The sequence below is a fragment of the Pezoporus occidentalis genome, unplaced genomic scaffold, assembly GCF_034315485.1.
Source record: "Pezoporus occidentalis ecotype Australia unplaced genomic scaffold, CSIRO_AGI_Poc_V1 ctg39, whole genome shotgun sequence".
Classification (NCBI taxonomy): Eukaryota; Metazoa; Chordata; class Aves; order Psittaciformes; family Psittacidae; genus Pezoporus; species Pezoporus occidentalis.
Window position 1 is genome coordinate 807,985 of NW_026915713.1, and position 25,928 is coordinate 833,912.

General features: G+C 37.7%; 1 protein-coding gene across 13 annotated transcripts in view; it reads left to right on the forward strand.

Moving 5' to 3' along the window:
* Positions 1–25,928, forward strand: part of PTPRK (protein tyrosine phosphatase receptor type K) — a 396,766-nt gene that overhangs the window by 324,186 nt on the left and 46,652 nt on the right. For all 13 annotated transcript variants that reach the window (XM_062632339.1, XM_062632343.1, XM_062632342.1 and 10 more), the window contains exon 13: positions 947–983. In XM_062632339.1, the coding sequence (XP_062488323.1) occupies positions 947–983 (37 nt within the window). The remainder of the gene's footprint in view (positions 1–946; positions 984–25,928) is intronic.

The following is a 25,928-nucleotide window of genomic DNA, read 5'->3' on the forward strand; positions in this document are numbered from 1 at the left end:
TGCAGGACTGAGGGAGCATGTTTTACAGAATGAAACTGTCATTATTATATTTTCTAATTACATGATAATATTGTTTAGAGTTATTTAATACAACAGCAGCTGCATTCTCTCTCTCAACCTAATGCTATTTCAGCATGTTTGCCTTTAAAATGACTGTATATTGTATAAAAAAGGTCAGAAAGCCCATTTGTGACTGACCCTCATCTGTTCAAGTTGTCCAAACTGTGCATAAACAAGTCATTTCTCTGTTTCTTCATTTCAATTGCTGACCAAACTTCTGAAGGAGGAGGGGGAAAGTAGGATACATATAAATGGTCTTTGCATTGGCAACTTCTGAAGCATATCACTGTCAAATCACTGTCTTTCCTGGGCAGGTTATATAGTTTGTAAATTAACTGTGTCACGTTAAGGAGTACCTGGGCTGTTTCTGTGCTCATTCCATACTCAGAAGCATAAGGGAATAGGTTTCAATGTGCATCAGGTGTCTCTGTTCAAGACTGTCAGGATGCAGTAAGACAAGTTTGGAGACAGAGTTGAACAAATGTACCTTCTTTGCTGCATGTTACTCTCGGAGGTCAACACTGGCTCAGGTTTTCTATGCCATGACATAAATAGTAGCACCAAACCTTCTTTTATTTCACTGTACCCTCTCTGTGTATTCTTATGGCATGATTTCCATTAGATTTTAATACTCTGAAATTTTGCTACATTTGGACTGTCTTGCACCTTTTCTTCCCATCATTATCCTGAATAATACAGTCTCAGTTTCATCTAGTTTTCAAAGGCAAAACCTCCCAGCTTCCTCTCCTGCTAAGACCAGAGCCCTCACCCACCTTGTTGGGTTGCCCCAGCTGATCAGCAGATCTTAAGATGAATGTAAGGAGCAGGGAGGGCAAGGAAAAGTAATTTGATCTAACTGTTTTCTTTACTTTTCCCTCCTCAACAGGAAACCAAAACTCAATGTGTTCGAATAGCTACCAAAGGTAAGAGGCTTGTCCCTCCACTCAAAGTAGCTTTTTTAATGAATTGTGACATTTGTATTAAATGTTTGAACCAAGGCCATAACTGTTCCTCTATTTTGAGCCACTTGATTGTTTTAAAATGTAATGATCTACTGATTCTTATTCTTTGGTCTTGGGCCAAAAAAATAATGTTCTAGCAATACTCATGATTTAGAAAAAATAAGCATCCCTTTGGTTTGGGGGTTTGTTTTTTTTTCCTCTGTGGTTTTTGAGGTCTGCTTTTAGGCTGCTGGAACATTGCAAGCGGCAGATAGATGGACTGGAGACTAGCAGGGTCACTTGATTGAACTATCTGTTATGCTAACAATTATTTCCAAGCAGGGGTGGGTGGAAATAATTTAAATGAAGGACATGATAGTTAATGATCCTAAGAGAGAGCTCTGAATGTTAGCTAGACATAGGGGAGGGCTGATTTGAGGAAGGCCTGTGTCTTTGATGGCAAGTGAGGCCCAGGGCTAAGACTGAATGCATAGCTGTGAGAATAAATCATATTGACCCCACATGCAGTGGGTTAATCACATACTGCTCGCTCAAAATTGCTGTTTCATCTTCAAATGAGGACTTAGTTGTTCTGCTTATTGTTATCTCTTGCTTTGACTGGTTGCCATTCATTCTGGTTGCTTGATTGTGTCAACATGAGTTTTTTGATAGACCTCAGCAGCATAAACAAGAAAGGACTTTACAAGTGCTGAAAGAGTACTCTGCAGAGGCCCAGCATTACTTATATTGTCTTTTCTAATTGCATATTGATACTCAGCATAAAAACAACTTTAGAAACAAGTAAGCGGGCATTTGAAGTACTATACCAGCACATCAGCACCATTTTATTAATCACTTCTTTCAATATAAAACTTGTTCCAATTAAAAGCTGATGCCTCTAATGAGGTGTAGCAACCAAGCATTTTCTTGAGAAACCAGCAAGTAAAATGTACTTCTCAACACATGTTAAATTTTCATCTAGTGAGGTAAGCTAATAAAAATAGGAAATTAAAACTGAGAGCTAAGTCTTCTGTGAAAAGTACATCAGCATTATCTTTCTTATGTTTACCTGGCAAGATTAAATGTTTGATATTAAATGTTTGATACATTTGTATAAAGAAATATTTATGTACCACGAGCATGTATTGCTAGGATGTGAGTCAAGGGATAGTCTTGAAATGCTCAGAAAAAACTAAATTCTTGCAGGACTGAGGAAGGGGAAAGCGGTAAACTCTCATCATGAGTTTTCTGGATAGTAAGAACAAAACAGGGAAAGAATTCATCTGTCTTATGAGGAAATTATTTTTTACTTAACTGTACTCTGTCCACCAGTCTCAAAGTAATGTTCACAAGAGCAATAGTCCTGTTGGTGGTTGCTTTTATGCTCCCTCTGCCGTAACAGTCACATTCACCCCAATGACTGTAGTCTGAAGGAAGGGGGAAATGAGCAGCAAGTTTCTTACCATCAGGACATAAATCTTGCCTTTGCCACTCTGGCTAAGGACAGGTTTTCCTGAAGTAAATGTCTTACATACCAGTACTATATTCCTTGAATGTGGAACTAAAACCCAGAATGTTTTCTCTGAATTTATTTTAGTCGATGTGAAATGTGGGAGGAGGCAACTTTAGGAGCAAAGGCTTTTTTTGCTCTGAAGGAAGACATTTAATAGGGCATCATAGCTTCAAAGTCACATACATTCATACCTCTCGAATGAGTTACACTGGTATTCTAAGCCGTGTTTTAAAAGTTGACACTGAATTTTTTCCCCATGTTTTCATTGAAAAAATAATACCAAGATTTGTTGTACTTAAAGAAAAGTATACTTAACATATTTGTGTATGTATATGTTCACCTGGTTGTGCTGATTTTTTTCAGTGTAGGTTTTCTTTGAGTCACTGACCTGGGAGACGTCAGCTTACATTTGTCATATATTTATAGGGAAAAGAGGACTGCCTCACCTTACCTAATGCACCCCATTAAAGCTAACATACCCTTTTAAAATCCATAAAATTGTCTAAACTTTGTATTCAGTTATATAAGCAGTGTGTCATTCTGTAGTTCTGTGTCATTTCCCATGACTTGAAGCAGCCTACAGCTGGACACAATGAATTTTGCTTTGAACATTTTGAAAAGGCATTAAAAATCATAAAGAGCTGGGGAAGGGGGACATAACATTAAAGGTGCATGTAAAAGCAAGACAAAATTTCCCTGGTGGTGAAGTTCAGTAGTACCTGCAAAGGTACCTTTTCATTTTATCTCATTCAAACATTGGGTGTAATTTACTGTGTATATTCACACTGATGAGATGTAAAGATGGGGAAAAATACAGTAGTAATGTCATGGTTTGGTGCTGGAGCAGTTTATAGCCCTGAAATTATAATCTTGATAATTTAACTTTCTTAGAGTGTTTTTCCCCTGAGTAATTTTCTGTTTGCTTAGGCAGTTCCTATTAATAGAATTTACATAGATTCTAATACATAGGGTTTTGCATATACCCTTCCCACAGATTCCCATTCCCTACCTTTGAGAACTGATGAAATAGTTTCTTGTTGGTGTCAAACTCATGAAAGTCAGCAAATTTAAATTGAAGTGCTCAGACTTTTTTAGTCCATATATTCCAGGTGCAGTGTTCTCATGTGCTTCTGATAACAAAATGCACTGAAGCGTGAACTCACCTAAAAGATGGTGCCAAACCATGATTGAAGTATGTTGCTGCTTTTGGTGTATCTTGAAAAAAATGTTTTTAGAGTAAGCTGAGAGACTTACTAGTGTCTGGTGTATTAAAATACATTGAGTTTATTTTTCATGGAAGAAAATATTGGAACAGCACCAGATTAAAAAGTAGTCTCCTGAGCAGTTCCTGTGTACTTGCAGCTGAAATATGAATGCCAGAATGATTCTTTGATGGCCATGATTTAAGACAATAATAGAATTCCCTGTTTTTCTGGACATCTATTTCCACACAGTTTGTAAGACCTTAATGACTTTATGACTTTTGCCCTTCTGCAGATTGGACTGAATTGGCCAAGGAGGTCCCAAGTTATTAGATGTGGTGAGAGGGTATGAAAGTTGCACACAGTCTGTTCACATAAGCTTTGATGCTTGAGAAAACTAGGTTAAAAATATCTCCTTGTTACGCAGGTGGTGGGTAGAACATACCTAAAGCACCATTTCCATTGCATGTATAGCCCAGAAAATGTATGAGCTGTGAACCTTTTTAATTCCTTGGATGCTTTTAGCCAATACTGTCTTCCTCTGTTAACCTGAATTCCATTCCCATTCAGGTCCTCTTAGTAACAAGTGATCATCATCGATTAAAAAAAAAAAAAAAACGCAACAAAACCAAAGCCATAACAAAACAAACCCATAAACAAACCAATTGTTCTCTGCCTCATTATTTTTTTAATCTAGCTATGAGCATTACCCAGTCACTAATAATCTCACATATAGTAACTGAAGAAGGAGAAAAAAATTTTAAAACTCTTGTTTTCTAATTACAGAAAAGGGTAGAGACACTGATAGGTAATAGGTAATAGGTCAGATGTTCATTAGGAATGGAAAGATGATGGAATTATGCTAAGAAATGTGTATTATTTGACAAAAAAAAAGGTGTTGCATATAATTTTCTAACGAAAGTTCTGAAACTAATTTGGTAAGGCAGAGTTCAACTAGTCTATAACATGCTCATAGCACAATGGTAACTCAACCAAAGCATTGATAGAGGCGTGAATAAGAGATGCGTGATTCTCGGAGCATGCACTGCTGAGTAAAACACAATATTTATGGCTGATCAGTCACATCTTGGACTGTGTGAAACTTTGAATAGGTTTTCACTTGCACATGACAGCATTTCATTTTACAGTCTAAAATGTTATCAACTGCTCAGAGAATGAAACTAGATTAACATAGAAAAGAAGGACGCTTCAAATTATTCGGCATTTAAATAGACATTTAAGAGGACAGAAGGGACAACAGAGCTGTTACTAATCAGTGAGTATATGAAGCTGACATTTCTGACAGTTTGTAGGCTGCCAGGTTTGAGAGTTACACTGATTTACATGTATTCTTTTGTTTTGTTTAGGAGACTAGAGAAAAATATTGAAAATTGAATCAGAAAGAATGTACTTTGACAGTAAATAAAGAGGTGGTGGGCCTGGCAGATCCAGTCAGAAGGAATAAAAGAAGCCCAAGATTTCTCATTTGCATTTATAACATGAACTTCATCACCTCCAAAATTATTTTCCCTTGTGGTTTTAATTTGTATTATTAGTTCAGGCAGTGTAGAAGAACCTCTCTGTCTCTGTGCACGTTTGGTTCATACAGATGGATGAAAATGCCGTTTGAGATGATGAGCATCTGGAAGTAATTGTGAAATAGCAGAAAATGACTTTTTAATCTGATTTGAGGAATAAAAAGGTCTGGGTGGTAACATTTCAACTGCAAGTGTGCATTTAGTCCACCATCATTATTGCTCTGAATTCATTCCCACAGCAGTTGGGGATTGATCCAAAGGCCTTTGATGTCAATGGGAGTCCTTCCACTGACATTAATGTGTTTTGGATTAGGTCTTTAGAAGTCATAAATCTGTCTAGACCATAATTATTTCCTTGAAATTGTTCCTGATGATGTTTCTTCTCTTAGGGAAATTTGTGAAAGTCAAATCACCTCCTGGCAGGATGCTCAAATATGTCTGTTACTGATTAATGCCCAAACAAAGGGAAGATGTCAGATGCTAAATGCATATGAAACAAAACTTCTCTCACTGTTGTTATGGTTGGATCAATGTTCCTACAATGACTTTAGCTGTACCATCATAATAGCCACTGGAGACCTAACTGGCAAAATGAATTTAGAGATGGATGCAGATGTTGCCTAAATCACATCTTTCTTTCCAGTCATTTATAGGAAAAAGCTATTTATTTAATAAGTTTAAACTTCAGTGGTCTTTTGCATAACATCTTCTATCTCACAAAGAGGAGGTTTTAACTGATTTGCTGAGCTTTCCAAAGATGGAAGAATAATATTAGCATGGTGTATTTTCCTCCTTTGTATGTGAAATTGCAGTGGCTTACTGAGCAACCACATATGGTAGTTCTGATAAGTGATGCCTTTAGTTGTAAATAAAAAATTGAATGATCCTTTGATGGAATATTTGATGGTAGTTATAAAAAAGGTAGTAAACTGAGGGACACCTCCAGATTTCCAGGCACAAAAGCTATAATGTGGGTATTTTCATATATGTGCAGATAATAACAAAATCACGGAATTCAATGGCCAAAATTTTATTTGAGTAAAATAGAATATAATGTAACAACAGCATTTATTTGGTAAGCTATATGATTGATATGCATGGGACAGCAGTTTTCAGAGAATGTGTTTCCCATTCCTTATTGTAAGGCATCAAAGAACAAGAAGTACCCCTTCTCCTTGTTACTTGATATCTCTAAGAAACAAAGGGTATGCTTATGACATTGCCTGAGCTGAACTATTTATTTTAACTATATTTGAAAATAATTATGGTCAGAAGTATTTTTACGTTTCCAACCCCTTTTCTAAGCCACCAGGAATATAGGGTTAGTACTATGTTTTGAAAAGGACTGCTTTTTCATGGAGGAGTAAATCTAGTAAGTACAACTAATAAATCTAATTGCTTTACTGGAAGACTTTGTTTTTAAATACATTTCTTAGTGAATAAATTTATTACATGCAAACATTCTTTTATTTTTTATTTTATTCTTTTATTAAATTTATTTTAGTTTTGAAAGTTAACTTTTTTTAAAATTGGTAAGTTTGCAAGAGGAAACCCTAATGAAACACTTCAGTGTTGTTGTTTGGGTTTCTTTTTAATCAGCCATTGAATGAAGAAATTTTGCATCCAAAGATATAACAAATATTATCTTTCCTTGATTTTGAAATGTTTTGGTATTTCTTTTGGTCTAGATACTTAATAAATTACCTTGTGCAGCTGCTGTAAGCAGATTGAAATCTTGGGAACCTTAAAGGTTTCCTAAAGAATAAGAATCTTAAAAGTAAGAATTCAGGTGGAGGATTCTAGTTTATATTTAAATATTAGAGAATGAATGTTGTTACATTCCCTGATCAACATCTTAGCATATATGCTGTTTTAGTAGGTGCCTGGTTTCTTAGGTTTCTTCAGCTATTACGAATATTATGTCAGGAATTACGTGCATCAAATGCTTTCCATTCATTGTTAGAGAATATGAAACATAAATGTAGAAATCTACTGGTTTTACAAAACCCATTATACATCTAAATCAATAGAAAAATCCTTGATTCCCTTTATAATAGATTAAGAATTAAGCAGTTCACTTGCTAATACTGCAGTGTCTTGGGTTGGGGTTTTTATGTTAACTCCTCTGTGTTTCATCATTTCTTACTTGCTTTTTCTTATGTCTTTACCTTTTTTTTTTTTAATTGTAAAATTACAAGTGTTTAAAGAAAGTAAATCCTATCATCACCTGATAGGGCTGGGCTCTTTATCCGCTTTTCACACAGACTGCCTATATCTACTTTCATTTCTTATTAACTGTACTACTGGATAAAATGGCCCCTTGCAATGCCTGGTGTAGAAGAGTGTGTGAGATAGAACAGGCAGAGATTGCTGCCTCCAACAGTCTGTCGTCACGGGCGATCTCACGTGCATGTTTGGCCCAGGAACAAGAATCTGGCTTCTCTGTGCAGCAGTGGAGCTTTACAGCAGCCCTATTAAGGGACAGTGCTGTTTCACCTTTTCAAAGAAAGGAGGAGAAAGGAATCTCTAGGAATTACTAATTATGTCTATATCCAGTCAGTAGTTTTCAGCCAGAATGACACTTTCTCCACATTAGTGGGCATGTCGACACTGACAGTCCAGGGTAGGTTTTGACATACCTATCACTGACTTGTAGATTGAATTCCATGCCCGGTAACGCAACCAGTTGCCGATGCTAGAAATATCCCTACACACTGGTATCTTGCTACCGTTGTTAGTGTCAGGACAGAAATTACAGTTCAAAACAATGAGGTCGCATACAGTCATACATGAAATGGTGCATTAGTTTGGGAGATTTTAGTATGCACACATTTATTAGATTTGGAATTTTGTGAATAAAGTCCCAGCTTGTTTTGGATGTGTTAATGAAAACTTGAATGTTACTCCAGTATTTGGTGGTTTGCTCTGAGCCCTGGCTGGTCATCACTCTCCCACAGTTCTGATGCACTGTCATTCCAGAAGACATCATGGACACATTCAGTTTTGAAATAGTAGGAGCTTCCATCCTATGCTACAACTCGGCGCTGATGAAGTAGAAATCATTTATGCAGCAGATTGATGATGTTATTGATAGTTTATAATGAGGAGGTGACGTCAGTAGATCACACATAAGCCAACACAGATAGAAAATGAAATTCTTGGAGAGTATGTACAGCTAGTGGTCACGGAGCGTGTAGAAAAAATGCCTGTCAGCAGCTCATTGCTCTCCCTGTTACAAATGATTGGTCTCACTTACATTCGCCAGAATAAACTAACTTTACATAATCAGAATAATTTTAAATGTTTCCTAGGTTAGAACAATTGCACGAGCAGTTCTGAAAGCAGGGTAGAAACAACAGTACATGCTGGAGGACTGGTGAAAGGTAAATGGGAAGTAGGCTTCACCATCTTCACATGCAGCCAAAGGTTTTGAGGTCATGTTTAAAGCTGCTAGAAAAATTGATCCTCAAGGTCAAAGCTGCTTCAGTCCAACTACAAAAAGCAAAATGTTACATCAGTGTGTGACACCTTAGCACAGAGATGATAATCCTTGTAATTATGCATCCTTGCATTAGCAGCTGCCTAACAGAGAGATATTTTGAATAGAAGACAAAATATTTTTGAGCAATAAAGCTGCTCACTGTGTATCTGGATAGAAAGGACAAACAGGACTTTGTCTCAGAAAAGAGTGATCCCCAAAGAATGCAGAACTTCAGCAACATCTAAACCAGAAAAGTACTTATTGAATTTTATGAAAAGTTTACAGCCCTGAAGTCAGCATCCCTGTTCTCTATATCTAATCGTAAACACTTAACTAAATGAAAAGAAGTTCCACCTTGTTGTCATGAACATTACAAGGATTTATTCAATTATTTGCTTGTCAACTCTGACAGAGTGCTAGGTTCTACATCTAGTCATCTAGAAACAGGGAGCAGCATTGCCAAGTGTAGTAGAACTTCCTAAACACTGTCAGAGGTGTTACAGAGCAAGTCGGTATGGTTGATTGGCACTGCTATCAAATTACTTGAATACAGAGATTGGTGCTTTATCAGCTGTTTGAGACAATGGCTCTGAAGTTCAGGAGCGCAAACTGCTTTCTGCTCTAATGGGAAGTTGTGGGCTGACCACACTGCTTCTGGAAGGACCCTGACCAGAAAGTTATGCAAATGGGCATTGGACAGTCTTTCTAGAAATTGCGTAGTTATCTCACATCTGTCTGTCAGAGTGGGAGGCAGTTACAGGCATTAAAGAGATTAATTTTAGGAGATTTTTGTAGCCAGGTAAATTCTAAGCATAGGGAACAGTATTACAACCTTTGTGTGTGGTTTTCAATGCTGTTGACTTTGGAAATGTGTGGAGGCTCTTGTGACAATTCAGCAGTCTGGAAAGCAGTCTGTGAATATTCTCTATACACTTCACGGTGGTTAGGGTTCTTGATCAGGATGGATTTCCAGAACCCTTTACTGTCAAGGAAGTCACAAAACAGATTGCATCCTTTGCCACTTCTGATTAACATTTGCTTCATTGAGTCAATAGGAAAGGTAACTACATATAGATGCCAGAATATTTAACCTGAACATTAAATCAGAGGTCCCATGTCAGCTGACTTGTTACTTGCTCTTTGCTGATGACTGAGTATTGGTTACTCACATATATGTAAGAAAAGTACATATTATTGACAGTTTCAGCCTCTCTGCCGTGTGGTTTGGCCAGGCCATTAGCATAGAGGAAAAAGAGGTCCTGCTCTAACCCTCCTGTGATGGAAAATATCCTGAGGCAGTACTACTGTACTGACAATACACTACTGAAATTTGTGAGATCAGCAGTGCTATTTCGGCAACATACTTTTTTTCAGAACACCACAGTTAATAACAAAGTTATATAGGGAATAGCAAAAGCCAGTATAGTATTTAGGACATTAAAGCAGCATGTCTGAAATAAGAGACATCTGGCTTCAAATAAAAGTAAACATCTATTGTGCATTAGTTGTTGCCACTCTGTATGGCTACAAAACTTGGACTGTGTATAGTGTCTGCATCAAGCATCCAAGCCATTTCCAATGCACTGCTCTTATTCTTTTGCTTCCATAAAACTGCAGGATTTAGTGCTGCACTCCTAAATTGCTGTCATGTTGTCAACACTGGAGCAAGATTACAGGATGTCCAGTTATGCTGGATGTAGTTCTCTTATTGGACAACAGATTGCCCAAAGCCAGCTTCTATGGGCAGGTTCTATGGGTTGAAATGCAAAGAAAAGCTCAGAGGTAGCCTAATGACGTAGTTAATGGGCAAGTTTAAGGCAAATCCTCAGTTATGTGCCATCAGTGTGGGAGATTACATGTGAAGATTTTCTGCACTGGCAGTGTAGGTACTTATGCCATCATAACATGCAAATAAAATCAGAATGGTTCTGTATGACGAATATGGTAGTAAAACAGATTATATCTGTGCACTTCACAGTGTCATGAAAATGGGCCTCTTTCTGCAACAGTGCATGATGCTGCTTGTGTACTTACGGAAAACAAACGTCATAATCACATTCTTTCCATCTCTGGTGTTACTGTATTTCTGACTTTGCCATTTCAAGTGGCTACTTATGGAAGATGTAAGTCATGTTTTTTTAAACAGTGGTACAGGTTTCCCAGAGGGGTGGTAAATGGCACATCCCTGGAAATTCCAGGGTCCCATTGGTCAAGGCTCTGAGCAATATGATCTAGTTGAAGATGTCTCTGCTCATTGTGTGGGTGTTAGACAAGTTGATCTTTAGGGGTCCTTCCAATTTAAACTATTCTATGATTCTAGGATATGAAGATACATTTTTAAAAACATTTTTTTAAAACATCTTCTTTTTGGGACCATTAGATAATGACAGGAAAACCAACTTGTGGACTATTTGCTGGAACTATTGAAGGAGTTGATCCTTTCTATTACAGCCATGTTTTTAGTGACAGTGAAAAGGTGACAATGAAAGGATGAGTTTTCTTCCATATGAGAAAGAGGGTGGGATTCTACAATTTTGTAACTGACATTGAAATTTCCTCAACATATGGAAGGCAGTTCGTTTGCACAAGTACAGGCATTTTTTAATGTGAACATTAATTTTTGTGTACACTGACACTATCCAGATTATCTGAATTGTCTGCTTGTTTTGTTGACCCATTACAATAGAAAATACATAGTCAAGCAAATCTCAAATTAATCCTTGGTCTGTTTCTGATTTCACAGTTTATTGAATTGAGACTGTCATTTGTGTTTTGAAGTAACAATGCTGCATTCCCTAGAATTTTGTAACAAATTTTATAAGGCCTGGTAATTCAACATGCTGTCATCTTCTACAGATGTAAACAGATTTTCTCACAGCATTTTAGAGTTTCTTGCTTCTGGTAATTCATAAAGATTTAATCCTGAAGGCCTTAGTATCTGATATTATTCCAAAATTTAGAAAGATTGTCAGCTAGTTCCCATTCTGCTTGGAATCACTGAGCCATAATGTTTACACAGGGATTTACATCATCTTTCATAATACTTCCTTTTGTACACCTAATGGAAAGGGTTACTATTCCTTGCTTTGGTGTAAAGGTTTGTAAGATGCTGAAAAGGTTTACTCTGTCTATTGAGGAATGTAAGTCACATGTCCCCATAAATAGCCATCAGGTATTAACCATCAGGGTTAAATTGGGGGTTTGATCAGTAAGTTGAACTGTTGAGCATGCCGATGATGTCACCAACCACTTCTGTGTTTCAGCCTGGACCATGCTTCACACTAAGATGGGAAAGACTGGTGGGTATTTGGAGCAGTCACTACCTATTTATAAATTTGCCAAGTTCTTATTTTGCTTCTGAACAGAATTTAGAAATCCTCATTCTACATAAGTAGCTGGCAGTTTAGGGGCTCAAAGGTGGCAAACTGAATCTCATCATATGCTTGTCCAAATATGAAAGCTGGTAGTCTGGTTGCCTTTGTATATAAAGGTACTGCTCACTCACTACAAGCTCTGAAGCATGATGTTACTTAGCCAAATCAAATAACTTTACCTTTACTAATATAGATTAAATTCAAATGGAATTGAAGAGTTTTCTCAGACTCAAAAAGTGTAATCAATTTGTGTATGTAGGTAATTGAGTAACAGAAATTGTAGCTTCCTGGGTGTCCTTTTTTTATGCTACTGGTGAAATTTAGACAGTGAAATTTTATACTCAGGTAACAGAACCAGCTGAAAGTATTTTTCCAAATCATTTTGGGACTTGCAAGTCTTTTATGCTTTTTTTTTAATAACCTATTCAAGAATTGTTTTGGATAAATGCAAGCAATTACTTAGGTAAAACAACCTGGTTTGCTGGAGGAGGCACTTGGATAGATAATAATGTAGTGTGATAGATTGTAGGCACACAGTGCTGCAGCATTTGGAGAACAGTGGTTGACTTGTAGAAGCTCAGCTGCAGAAAGACTTGTTCAGTTGTTCATGGCAAGCTTCCCAATTCATCTTGTGTTTGTGATAAGAAAATATCAGCAGAGCTGTCATGGTTTAAGCCCAGCCGGTAACTCAGAACCAAGCAACTGCCTGCTCACTCCCCGCCCGGTTTGCTCCACCCGCTCCCAGAGGGATGGGGAGGAGAATTGAAAGAATGTGAATCCACCAGGTTAAGAACAGTCCAGTAACTAAGGTGTAACACAAACCACTACTGCTATCACCAATAATAATAATGATAAGGGAAATAATAACCACTCACCACCCACTGACCAATACCCAGTTCTACCCAACCAGCTGAACCCAAGCTTCTAAAGAGACAGCATAGGTGCATTGTAGTTCAAGTATAGTCTGAGAATGCAGGACTTCAAGATTTAATGGCTGACTGGTGACCCAGCTGCTGGACCTGATACACTTTTTTATGAATGAATGCCTATAGCTTACAGGAGAAGAGGAACAGTCACCCGGGTACCGTTGCTGCCTAAGCCTATAGCAAGTGCGTACTGCCTCATCTGCCACCAGCCAACCTGTAGAGGTGATAACCTATTTGGACTGATATGTAGCACATTATGTATAGCTGGGCCTACTCAAACGAAAACATCAGGGTCCCAGTCACAGGACGTAGCCCCTGTCACTTCTGAGGTGGGGTTATGCTGCCAGAACAGTAGAACCCTGGTTGCTATAATTATTCATATTATCATAGAATGCTTTGGGTTGGAAGGGACCTTAAAGATCACCTAGTTTAACTTCCCTGCAATGGGCAGGGACCCTCCACTAGACCAGGTTGCTTAAAGACCCATCCAGCCTGGTCTTATTTCCAGGGATGGGGCAGCCACAGCATCTCAGGACAGCCTGTTACAGTGCCTTACCACTCTCACCATAAACAATTTCTTCCTAATATCTAATCTAAATCCACACTCTTTCAGTTTCAAGCCCTTGTCCTAACCCTGCATGCCCTTGTCAAAAGCACCTCTCTAGATTTCTTGTGGGCTCCCTTCTATGTACTGGAAGGCTTCTCTAAGGTTTCTCCCGAGCCTTCTTTTCTCCAGTCTGAACAGCCCCAGCTCTCTCAGCCTGTCTTCACAGAAGGCTCCAGCCTTCTGATCATCTTTGTGGACCTCCTCTGGATTTGCTTCAGTAGTTTTCAGGAGGATCTGCTCCATGATCTCTCCAGGCACCGAGGTGAGTCTGACTGCCTGTAGTTCCCCAGGTCTTCCTTTTTTTCCTTTTTAAAACTGGGAGTTATGTTTCACCCTTCCCACACAGTAGGAACTGAACTGTTACGACTTCTCAAATACAGTGGGATAGTGGCTTAGCCAGTTCATCTGCCAGTTTCCTCAGGACCTGCAGATACATCTCACTGGGTCTCATGGACTTGTACTCCTTCGGGTTACTTAGATGGTCTTGAACCTGATCTACTACAGCAGGTGGTTCTTCATTCTCCCACTCCCTGCTTTGTCTTCTGCCACTTGGGCAGTGTGGCTGGCACACTTTTTGGTGAAGACTGAGGCAAAAAAGCTGCTGCCTTCTCCATGTTCTGGATAACCAAGTCTCCTGTTTCCTTCCAAAGAGGGCTCACATTTTCCTTAGTCTTCTTTGTATCTTTGACATACTTACAGAAGCTTTTCTTGTTGCCCTTGACATCCCTGGCCAGATCTAATTCAGTTGGAGCTTTGGCTTTCCTAACCTAATCCCTGGCTGCTCAGATAATTTCCCTGCATTCCTCCCAGGTTCCCTGACCTTGCTTCTATGCTGTGTAGGCTTCTTTATTGTGCTGGAGTTTGTCCAAGAGCTCCTTCTTCGCACACACAGGGTTCCTGGAGTTTTTGCCTGACTTCCTCTTTATTGGGATGCATCACTCCTGAGCTTAGAGGAGGTGATCCTTAAATATTATCCAGCATTCTTGAGCCCCTCTTCCCACCAGGCCTTTATCCCATTATACTCATTCTGAGATCGCGGAAAATTAGAACGCATCCATAAGCTGAACAAGACACTAGGCTAGTTTTTCAAAACCGTAAGACCAACTGACAGCTGATTTTTATCAAGTGACAACATTTGTTAAAATATTACTCCTTCCATGTTTCAGCTCCTTGCTCAACCTCTCTTCAAAGCAAAACATGTCAGCTGTACAGCATACTCAGCCATTTATGGAGGCTTCTTGAACTCTTCCCAGTACAGAAGTATTTCATCAAGCCAAATTTTGTCATTGCTGTTGCTGGCCATGGCATAAGAAGAAATGCAAGATTTGCGGCAAATTGTCTTAACATTTGTTAGGCTAAAGGGGAAATATAATCATGCAGGATAAGCTGATTGTAAATCTTTTATGGTTTTTCTGTCCTTATTTGAACATGGCTAAGATAGTTTGAACAAATTTATACTGTGGTATAAATGTTTGAGATGGAAACATAAATGAAACATCCCTAAACAGGAAGCTAAGCACAGATGTAAGGTATGTTTCTTCTGCCAGCTTTGAAACTGGCTACTGTATTTTAAATCATTTTTTTATGAGAACAGGTACTCTAAGCCATTTTTCTATCCTGATGGTGTTTGTGTAACATTAATTTTGAGAACTATATAGTCTTTGTCTCCTGCTTGAATGTCTAACTAGATGGAGTACAGCAAAGTGAAAAAAGATATCCTCATAATGAACACTAAAAAATGCTTACTTTATCTATAAGCATGATAGCTAGTTTTTGGTATTTACAGTCCCACAACATTTATTTAGCTTCGTTAAACAACTTTGAGGACTTTTTTCTGATTTGGGGTAGGACCTATGAAATATGAATGTCTGCTTTCATGTTTGTGCTGAGGCCTTTCCACTGCTGCTTCCATTTTATTATTGTTACTGTCCAGTTTAATATGCGGTATTTCAGCTTTTCTGGTGGGAGTTCTTTATTAAGGAGAAAGGTCTTGTTTCCATTGCAATATACAACATTGACTTTCCCAGCCATGCCTGTGTTCTCTGCGCAGTGTATCAGAACTAGTTTTCTTCAAACAATAGCTCATTTCTTTAACAGCACACTCACATAAAGAAACAATATTGTAACTTCATTTTCAGCAATCAAACAATGGCAAAGCACAATTGTCAGGAGACAAAAGTGAATGTATGTACTTGTACCTGAACAATTTGCTGCATTTCTGGGTATATGTTATAGATTCAAGACTGGATGCTGGATCCTGCCCCATTTCTCTGTGCAGCTGTTCAAACTGGACATCTAATTAGGATCAGAGCATGAATTTTGGTTGGATTGCTCTCCTCTCATTTTTAACTGTGGAATAAATGTAACCAATACAGATACTCTGCCTGTATAGTGTGAGCATAGTTATTGTAGCTATGTTTATGTTGAACAGTAACTTGCAAAATAACAATAACCCACTGGGTTTTTATTGTGTTCTGAGGACTTTCATTTTAAAGTCTGGCTTTTATTCCACATACTTAAATTCTCCACTCTCATCCAACAATGTGATTATTAGTAATTCCCATGAGTAGTATTGAAGAAAGATGCTGTCTTAGGGATATTTTAAGTTTTTCAAGGCAAAAAGACTCAGTATCAGAATTATTATTGATTTCCAGTCACTGTGAAGTACATACACATCACAATAAAGGTTCAGTGCCTAGAAGAATATAAAAGAGCAGCGACTTGAAGTAAAAAGAAATTTCAGATTAAAAAGAAAGCAGACTGAAGTAAACACAGTGAATGACTTTCTTCATGAGTGTGGGATGTTTTCTTTGGCTATTGTAAACAGGATGTTTTCTCTTTTTCTACTTAACGCAGACATGAACACATCAATATTTAATTTGACCACAAGTAGTATATGTATTGCAGCTAACCCCAAATATATTTCAGGCTTCATGTGGTTTTATAATAAAAATACAAATTTATAAATCCTTAATGCCCTTAATGCCGCCCATATGTTGTGCTGCAATCCTTAGGAATCTGTAAAAATAAAAATCAAGAGGATAGTTATGGGCTCTGAAAGCTGAAAACAGACCTAAGCCAGTCTAACAGCTAAAGATTTGTCAGCTAGATCCTAATGCTCCTAAACCTTTGGCATAACAAATGTTGCCTTTGAGAACTTATCTCATTACATCTGGGCATCTTAAATCACTCTACAGAAATAATATAAAATAAAAGAAAATGCTCTACTTCTAAATAGAAGGCATGATCCTGGCATCTGTGCTTCTGCCCCAAGTGCTGTCCTTCTGTGCCACAATCAGCATGATCTTTTCTTAGATTTATGCTTGTGGGCATATGGACAACTGGAAGTCATTTGGAGATGCCAGTTGTCCTCATTTTTGTTTTTTCTTCTTTTATCCTTATCCACTGTCAGTCTCTAAGGATGGTACTGGTTTTATTTTGAAGTGGTATGCAGTCAGATTACTTCATGTATGTTCCAAATTTCAGAAGCAGAGGGCAAAAGAAGCCATTGTAAGTACTAACTTGTACGTATAGCGGTATTTTCACTAGCAGAAGATGGTGTTGACTCCTCAGCCTGTGTAAAAGCTCTGCGTCAGGTTTTTACACGCGCCTGCCCAGTACCTGCTAAAGACTAGTCAGATGGAAGCAATTGAATGCTCTCATCAACTTATAAACTTTCAGCACCCATTTGAAACCCAAGACTTTTAAAAGCTATAGGTCATTACAGGTTTGAAGGCTGCTCTGCCCATGGGACTAAGAATTTCTGCTAGTCATCCTATCTTTTGTTGGTAGCCTTTTGTTAGGCAACAATTGCTTTCTTCCTTTCACAGGAGCTATTCATGTTGCTGTTTTTTTTTTTTCCCCATCCACTCATAGTAAACTGATGCACCAGCACAGCATTATAATGAATTTCTATTTAGTTAGGCAAAAGTTGGATTGTCATGAGCAATCTAATTACAACTTTGGAGACAGGATTTCTAAGTAAAGTGATGAGGTGAAGCGATTACAGCTGTAACCCTTACAAGCATAAAAAGATGTGTTATGCTAATCCTTTGTGAGTGGGATTAATTGAAAGCAAGGGGAATAAAAAAGAATGCTCTTGGAAGAAGAAGGGTGTATGAAAGGACTACTGTGTCATTCCCTTCTCATTCATCCTCTGTTGCTGTAGAGGAAAAAAAAAAAAAGTGGTAAACTGGAGTGGTTTACCTTTCAAGTCTGTCATTCAAATCATTTAATCTTAAAATGCCTGAAATACTGTGTAAAAACTGTGGGAGGAGGAAGGATAGGTATAGCAAAAAGAAATGTGTGAAGAAGTGCCAGTAAGTGGAGGTTGCTTGGTTTTTTGGTTGCTAAACCTAGTATGACCTGACCTTACCTTACCTTAGTGTAAAAGCAGCAGAATGAGGAGGGGAGAAAAGATGCTGTCAAAAGTAAGAGTTATGCCAAACATTACCTTTATCTGCGAACATTTATAGCTCAAGTGTGAGATTCTTGTTAACCCCAGGCTTGTTTATTTTCTGTTTCAGCTCTTTCAGCTATTAAATAGGAGTGCTCTGTCTCAAGTTAATACCTGAAAAGACTCTTAAAGGTTCGACTAGAAAGAGAGGTGGCATGCAAATTACAATGTATTCATTAACTGAATGAAGCTTCATAAATATGTTAATTAGAGAAGAAGAAATAACTTCCTTGGTTTTAGATGGCCAACCTGAATATAAATGGCCAATGGTATTAAGGGGTTTTGTTCCTTTTGGTTTTTAAGATTTCAAATTATTTTCACTGTTGCTCTTTTTCCTTTCTGAATACTTTTTGGAGGAAGTTGGCCACAGTCAGCAACTTAGCACCAACCCAGCTGTTCATTCATTGCCCACCAGCAGAATGGGGAAGAGAATCAGAAAAGCAAAAGCAAGAAAACTTGTGGGCCGAGATAAAGACGGTTTAGAAGTGAAGGAAAGGTTTATTTATTTTTCAAAAAGTGATACAAAAGCAGTCACTCGTGTCCTCCCACAGACAGCCAAATGCTCAGACAGTCTCCAAGTTTAATTTGAAAAATGAAACTCCCAGATTTTAATTCTGAGCACAACATTGTATATTAAGGAATATCCCTTTGGTCAATTGGGGTCACGTATGGTGGCAATGCTATAGGAGAAAGATATTTGGCTTTGATGAGGGAGTACCTGCCAGTATAAAAAACTAATTCTTCTAGGGTTTACAGGATAAGGAATGTTTGGCTGCTTCAGAAGTATGAATTTGGCTGTTACTCTTACTGGGATTTCAATCAGCAACTGTAATTAAAGTTTCTTAAATATTAATGGTACTTTTTACCCTTGCCAAAAGTAAAGATCAGTGTAAGCTGGTTCAATGAAATGAAACTTGTTTCGAACTCACATCCACTAAGTAAACATTGTTAAGTCAATGAGCTGAGTGAGAATGAACTTTAGTTAGTGTATTGCTCTGCAGTAAAGCATTTCATGTATTTTACCGTTTTTTGAAAAAGGCTTTACAAGCATTCAATAAACAGGTAGAAAATTGATATTATGTAAGAAAAATATTCTGCTGATGAAAGTGATTTAACAAATACCTGCAATATCTATGAAAGCTTAATATTAATTTTTTTGTTAGTGAGCATAAATACATTCTGCTGTAAATGAATGAAAATAAGATTTTGTGTGTGTGTGTATGATTCTCCTGGGAGTTTAAAGCCAATGTATCTAACAAATTGTTGAAAAAATTTTCAGTAGTATTGCTTTATGTAAACTGAAAGTCCTTAAATTGTCATCTTTATTCACTGCATTTGATGAAGCAGAAGATGAAGAGATTTGAAATACTGCTTTTCTTTTAGTGGTTTTTATTAAGCATGGTTGAACCACTCCTCCATTTGCCCATCCTGGCATAGGCCCACTGATTTCATCTGAAGGTCTGCTCTCAGATGCATGGCAGAGTTGTTTTATTCCCAGGTCTTAAGACAATGGCTGAATGTAGAAAATATTTGAAGCAAACTGGAACATTTTTAGTTTAAAAACCTCTTCACTCTTAAAAAAATGGCTCTGTGCTTACAATACTCATAGCAACATTTTTTTAAAAGAGTGACATGGTCACATGGTGCTTTGCTTATATTTAGGCTTAACCTGATTTTTATTCATTTGTTTGGTCAGTAAAGATTACTTGAGAAATCATTTCTTTAAGCTTAGAAAAAAGTGTACAGGCTTAGAAACCTTATAAGTAGCATCGAGTGTAAAAACAGTGCAATAGTTTGAGGCAGTAGTTGTTTGATTTTGAGGAGGAGGAAGGTCCACATTAATATTTTTCTGTTATGGAGAAGGTAATTCCATTGTACTCATTTCAGTGACTTTGGTTAGTTGATTTGTTTTTACCTGCAGGGTAAGAAACAGTTAGGACCTTATTTGCTACAGCTAAAGTTGAAGACTTAGTAGCAATGACCCAAGGTAATATATATCACAAGGACATTGACCTCTAAATCATTTTGTGCAGATCTGACAGTGCATTTCAGTCAGGATCTGTAACACTGTTTATGTTCTTTAACACTACTTATGCTCTTGTTCTGCCCATCTCACAGAAAGGAATACAATTGATGCAGAGATACATTGTAGTTTTGTGTGGTGGCAGCATGTGTAGTACCATCTGGAGTTCCATTGTTAACCAGCACAGGGGAGAATCTTTCCAGAATGTGCAAAGTAATGTTTGTAACAGGTCTGGGATTGTGCCTTTGGAAAGATGGAAAGGAAGAAGCCACCTATTTTGCTCTCAGAGATCCATGATGGGTTTGCTCAGCTTTCCGTTCATATGTATCACTCAAATTTATGTAGCAAGGGAATACAATTCAAGTCCAATATAAACTGACATTTACAACCAAAAATCATTTCTTTCATCTAAAATAATTTTTTATCACTAAAAAGCTGTAAACATTTTCTGTGTCAGCGATTACCTGTTCTTTTTTTGTGTTTTGTGCTTCCTTATTTTTGGTTGGTTTTTTTTTTTTTCCTGTTCTTTTTTTCTTTTTCTGTTTTCCTAATAGTCCAGTTCTTTTTTCATTGTGTTTTCTTTGTTCTGCATATCTGTCTTCCAGGCTCTCTGTCTTTTCCTATCTCATTTCCATAGCCATGTCTCTGTCTTTTCATTCTCCTGTCAGACCTAGGGCAGCTCCTTTAACCACAAGCTGTCTTTTCTGCTGCTAAACCCCGAATCAGCTTTCTTTTATCTCCATGCTCTCTCTTATAGTAGGGTTTCTCCAGCCGTGGGGGCCCCCTAGGGAGAGGTCCACAAGCAAATGAGGAGAGTGTTTCAGTGAGGATAGCAATCATATGCTATAGACAGTAAGCTCTTTTGCCCAGTATGTAGCCATATTAATAGCAGCTTGAAAGGCTGCTTTTTATCCCGTTTCTCAGTTAAAGAAACTTCATCTGATCAAGATGCTTTCCAGTAAGCAAGGAATAACTCATCTGATGTCTCTTCTCTGCTGGGTTGAGAGGCAGGACCTGAAGAGCAGTCTACAGGCAATCAGTGGCCACTGAGAATCCCTTAGCAAAGCAGAGCATGAGCTTTTTCTTAAATACTCAGGGCCAGATACTCACAGCTACAGTCAACTTTAAAAAGTGCCTAGGAGCCAGTTCTGACTGAATCTTAGAGGATTGTTTTTGAAATTCCAGCAGCTTCAAAAAAAAAAAGCCTGAAATGTGAATCTAAGTGAAATACTGAAACTGGAAGTAATACAAAGTTAAATTTGCATTCCCTGCATTTCAGAGAATACTGCTTCATGCATTTATTTATTTATGAAAGCAAGGCAATAATGACTATTTAGAGCAATGAGATGAACAGAGTCTTAGTTGGTGTCTTCATGTATGAAGTAGGAATCTTGGAATAATTCCAGTTGGAAGGGACATCTGGAAGTTGTCTAGTCAAACCCTTACTCCGAGCATGTGCAGCTTAACTGGATCTAAACTGGAAGTTAAATTAGGTTGCTCAGGCACTTGTCAAGCTGTGTTTTGAATGTCTCCAAGAATGTCTGTCTTTGGGCACCTGTCCCAGTGCTTGACCACCCTCATGTTTTGGGGAGGGGGATTTCTGTCTGCTTTGGAATTTCCCTCGTTATATGTCATGTCAGTTGCGCCTAGTCCCTTTGCTGTGCATCTCTCTGAGCAGAGTCTAACTGTATCTACTCTGCATCCATTCACCCATAAGGCAGCTGAAGATGGCAACAAGATCAATTTTCTCCTTCCTTGTTTTCTCCCAAGGTGCTTTCTACCCTATGCTGTACCATGGTGTGGTGTTACCATCCCAAGTACAGGGTGTTGCACTTGCCTTTGTATGTGAAAAAAGATGGAAATATTTTCCACAGAGAATATCATATGTAGCTGAGGAGAAACATGTCAACCCTGGTGCAAGATTGGGAGCACAGTTGAACATTTATTTTTACTGGTTACACTGAGTAAAATTCTTAGGTCTATAAAACTAAAAGTTTACTATATCCCTTCTCCTTTCTCAGTGGAGTAACGGTAAGTATATTTACCCTTAATCAGTGGGATTAAAGACAGTTGACCTTCAACTGCTAGAGATTTTCAAAGAATTATATTTCTTGCACAGAGAAAATGAGTAAGTTGTATATGTGATTTTAGATGCACTTACAGTCTTATTTCTTGCTTTTCATTTTCAGCATTTTGTCCTGCTGAAAAAAAAAAATAAAATGGACAAATTTTTACCTTCTAAAGTGTCCTAGTGATCAAAAAATGCTTTTATTGTTTTCTCACGAAGTTTAATGTACTACCAAGTTATTTAATATTTGATTCAGAAATATGTTATTGTTCTCCACTTTATTTTTTAAATGCTTGAGGTATGCCAGCAGTTTTGTATTTCATTTTACTTTTGGGATATTCTGTAAGTAGCAGACGTGATCCTACTGGATTGTGTGATGTTATCATGTAATAGTAGTCTTATTATTACACCAGAATCAGAGAAGAAGAGGTCTTACCTGGAGATACTGTGATTGCATCGATGGGCTAATATGTTTCACCAGATGTACATTTCTTGTCAAAGATCAGTTAAAATGTGATCATGTGTCCGATTTATAAGAGGTGCTCAAGCCATCTGAAAGTCATTTCTTGTGTTGATACTGTCTGAATATGTCAGGGTGACTTCATCTACCAAAGTCTGAAAATTTTGGCTAGTTGTCTCTTAAGAAAGCTGATAGAGAACACTGCCTGGGTTTTAAGGGTAAGAGGTTGAAGTGAGTCATTCGTCAAAGTCGTATCAAGTTAGCCACCGAGTAAAGCCATTTTTCACTTCCTTGAAGAGAAGAAAGGCCATTTTTGCTGTGGATGGTCAGGAATAGGCACTTACATTGCTCACTCTGTGGAGTGGCCTGTGTGTTTCAAATCACAAGTCACATTTTGCCAAAAGGACAATTTACATGAGATAGATACAGGTGTTTCTTAGCCTGTGGCTCTGATCACTAGAGCACATTGGTTTCATGTCAGTTTATTTTAATTTTTGTTCTTATTTTAAAATGCAAATTTCATTTTGGTAATTGTTAGGCAAAGTTTGGTGCCTCAGTATAGATATTTTTGCCATCTCATCTGCGAGAGTTCTTGGCACTACTTCAGTTTAAGGTGATTTTCTCCAAATGAGTCACATTTTAATCAGATCACAACTGTCTGAAAACCCTAAAACCAGATTTAAATCATAAATACCAGTACAGTAATCTTCTTTGGCAGCAACCCGTTACATAAATTGTAATACAATATTTGCATGTTATAGTTGGCTTTATTTATTTTGACTTCCATGTGAATTTGAAGCTTTTGTTAGACGTATTCTTTTTTTCCTTTGGTAGTTTCATTTTCCTGGAGAAGCTAGCTGGGAAAGCAACAGCCCAAGGCATATCCAATACAGAGAGCTAATTTCATCCTCTGGATAAAAACAACTAAATGCTCTACAACCCACAAAAACATGCAGCCAAGAGGGCCACAGATCCACTTCCAAACTAATTTGTTTTAGTTCTGCATACTATACAACCTAGAACTGATTATCCTATAGCCTGGCTGCCTTCTGACACAGTAAGCTTTTTGTGCAATTAAAAACTGTTCCATCTTTTTTGTTTATGAACCAGTGTAGTAACAGATACAGAAAGTTTATCTAACTTGAATCATGATGGCTCTTTCCTACATCTGGTTCCACTATCACAGTTTTGTGTATTTACTTGAATAATGGAAACAACAAAAAATCTTTTACTTTTTTCAGAAAGAAAAGTTGATTAGAAATTCAAGGTTTGAAGGGAGCAAGATTTCTGTATGAAAGGAAAAAAATGTGAAAAAGTAAAGCCAAAGGTTCAGAAAGTGGCAGTACACAGCAACAGTCACCTTGTTTGCAGGCAAGTGTTTCCTGCGGTCTGCAGGACTCCCACCTCTTCCTTCTGCTTGAAAGTTTCTTTAAAATATTAGTAACATAGGGATATGTAGAAAGACAGCCAATGACATGATATGAAAGGCTTTTAATGTCATTACAGGTCCTGATCATTGACTTGATAGTCAGTGTCAATCAACCCAGAGCTACAAACATCAATGTGTTTTTTTCAACACTGCATGTTGTTGCAGTGCCATTACAGCTGTATTTCTAGATGTCAAATGTGGTAAACAAGCCTATAAACAGGCTTTTGACTTCTTACACAGGGTTTATGGCTTAGGTAACGTATTTATGTTGTAAATGATTGGTGTAGCGGAAGATGTCAAAGCTTTCAGTCAGCCAGACTGTTGCCCTCACGTTGCAGCTGGTAGACTAGCATGGATAAGCACCACTGCTTTGATGATTCAGTGCAAAATCGGGTGGTCTAGCTTAAAGTGCTGACAGAAGACCTTTCAGATGTATCTGGATAAGCAGATTTGGGAACAACTGCATAATTAGAGTAATGGATGAGACAGTACTTTCAGCCCACTGAAGTGTGCAGCTGGGTGATACCCAGTTGTTCTGAAAGAGGGTGTTTGCCTTTCCCTGATACTCCCAGACCCCCAGCTTCTTGAACACCTAATAGTGCTAAGGAATTCAGGAGAACCTCAGGAGTTTTGACCTGTGTAACACTCTGAAGTTAATGCTCTTCAAATGGGAAGATTTTAAAGATAAATTATCTGCCATGGGTGTTGCACACCAGTGCATCCTGTGTTGTTTCCCAGCTATCCCAATGGACTCCTATAGACAATGAATCTTGTCAGGAAAGTATTATATAACTGAAGAAGTCACAAAAAAATTCTCTAGATGGAAGAATAGAATTAATGTGAAAGAAAGTATCTTTGATTCTTTCAGGTTACTTATATTTACCTTTTCACTTTATTTCAAAAAGCACCAACGTTTACAGGAAACAAAATACTGAAGGCTGGCACTCATGACAGTAAGAATTCAGGATACTAATAACCAAAAGGGGCTATTAAAGACTAGTTTTAGCACTGTATAAACTTTAATGCATGTGTATTTGGGGTTTTTTGAAAGGATGAAGGAAACAATTTCTTTTCCTCCTCATTGCCTTTGTCTTTTGATTCCATTCTCCATCAATTTAGCACTGCATTTGACCTAAGATAATTTTGAATCTTGGCAATTTCTGCTTTTTTGAGCTAGTATGAATATAGTTTGGGTTGAGAGTTTGCAGTTTTGTGGTAGAGTTAAGCTGTCCTTGCTTCCTTCAATGTAATTGCACAGGTCCGCAATAACTCTGAAACTCCTACACTACCAGTAAATTCTCACGTACGATTTTATAGTTGCTTTAATTATCAGGAGTTATTCACAGAATGTTATTTTCAATAAATATAGCAAAATGGAACTTCAGACATTTGAGAGTAATATTTTTCCCCATAAACCATGTTGTATGCCTATATAAATGATAACAGTCGTTATAATGTACTTCTTCTGCTAACCTGATGGAAAGGCACATAAAGATGAGGCATTTTGTGTCTTTGTTACCAAACATTGCTTTTACAGTAATTTTCTTTTCAGGTTCAATTCTGAGCTAACAAGCCATACAGGAGTCATTTTCAAAGCCAGATAATTTCTTAATGCGGTGTTTTGCATAGTTGAAATTTTGTAACTAACATCAAGTGAGAATTTATTTTTAAAAACACATGGTTTTGAAAGCAGACTGTTTGATCAGGCTAGAACTTGAAAGATGATTAATTTGTAGCATGGACAAATGCTAACACTTTTTTTTCTTCCCCCTAAAATGCCTCATAAATTATCTCATTACCAGAAGGCTGACTGCTTTTGTATATTCTCAGCAAAAAATGCTACAACAGGT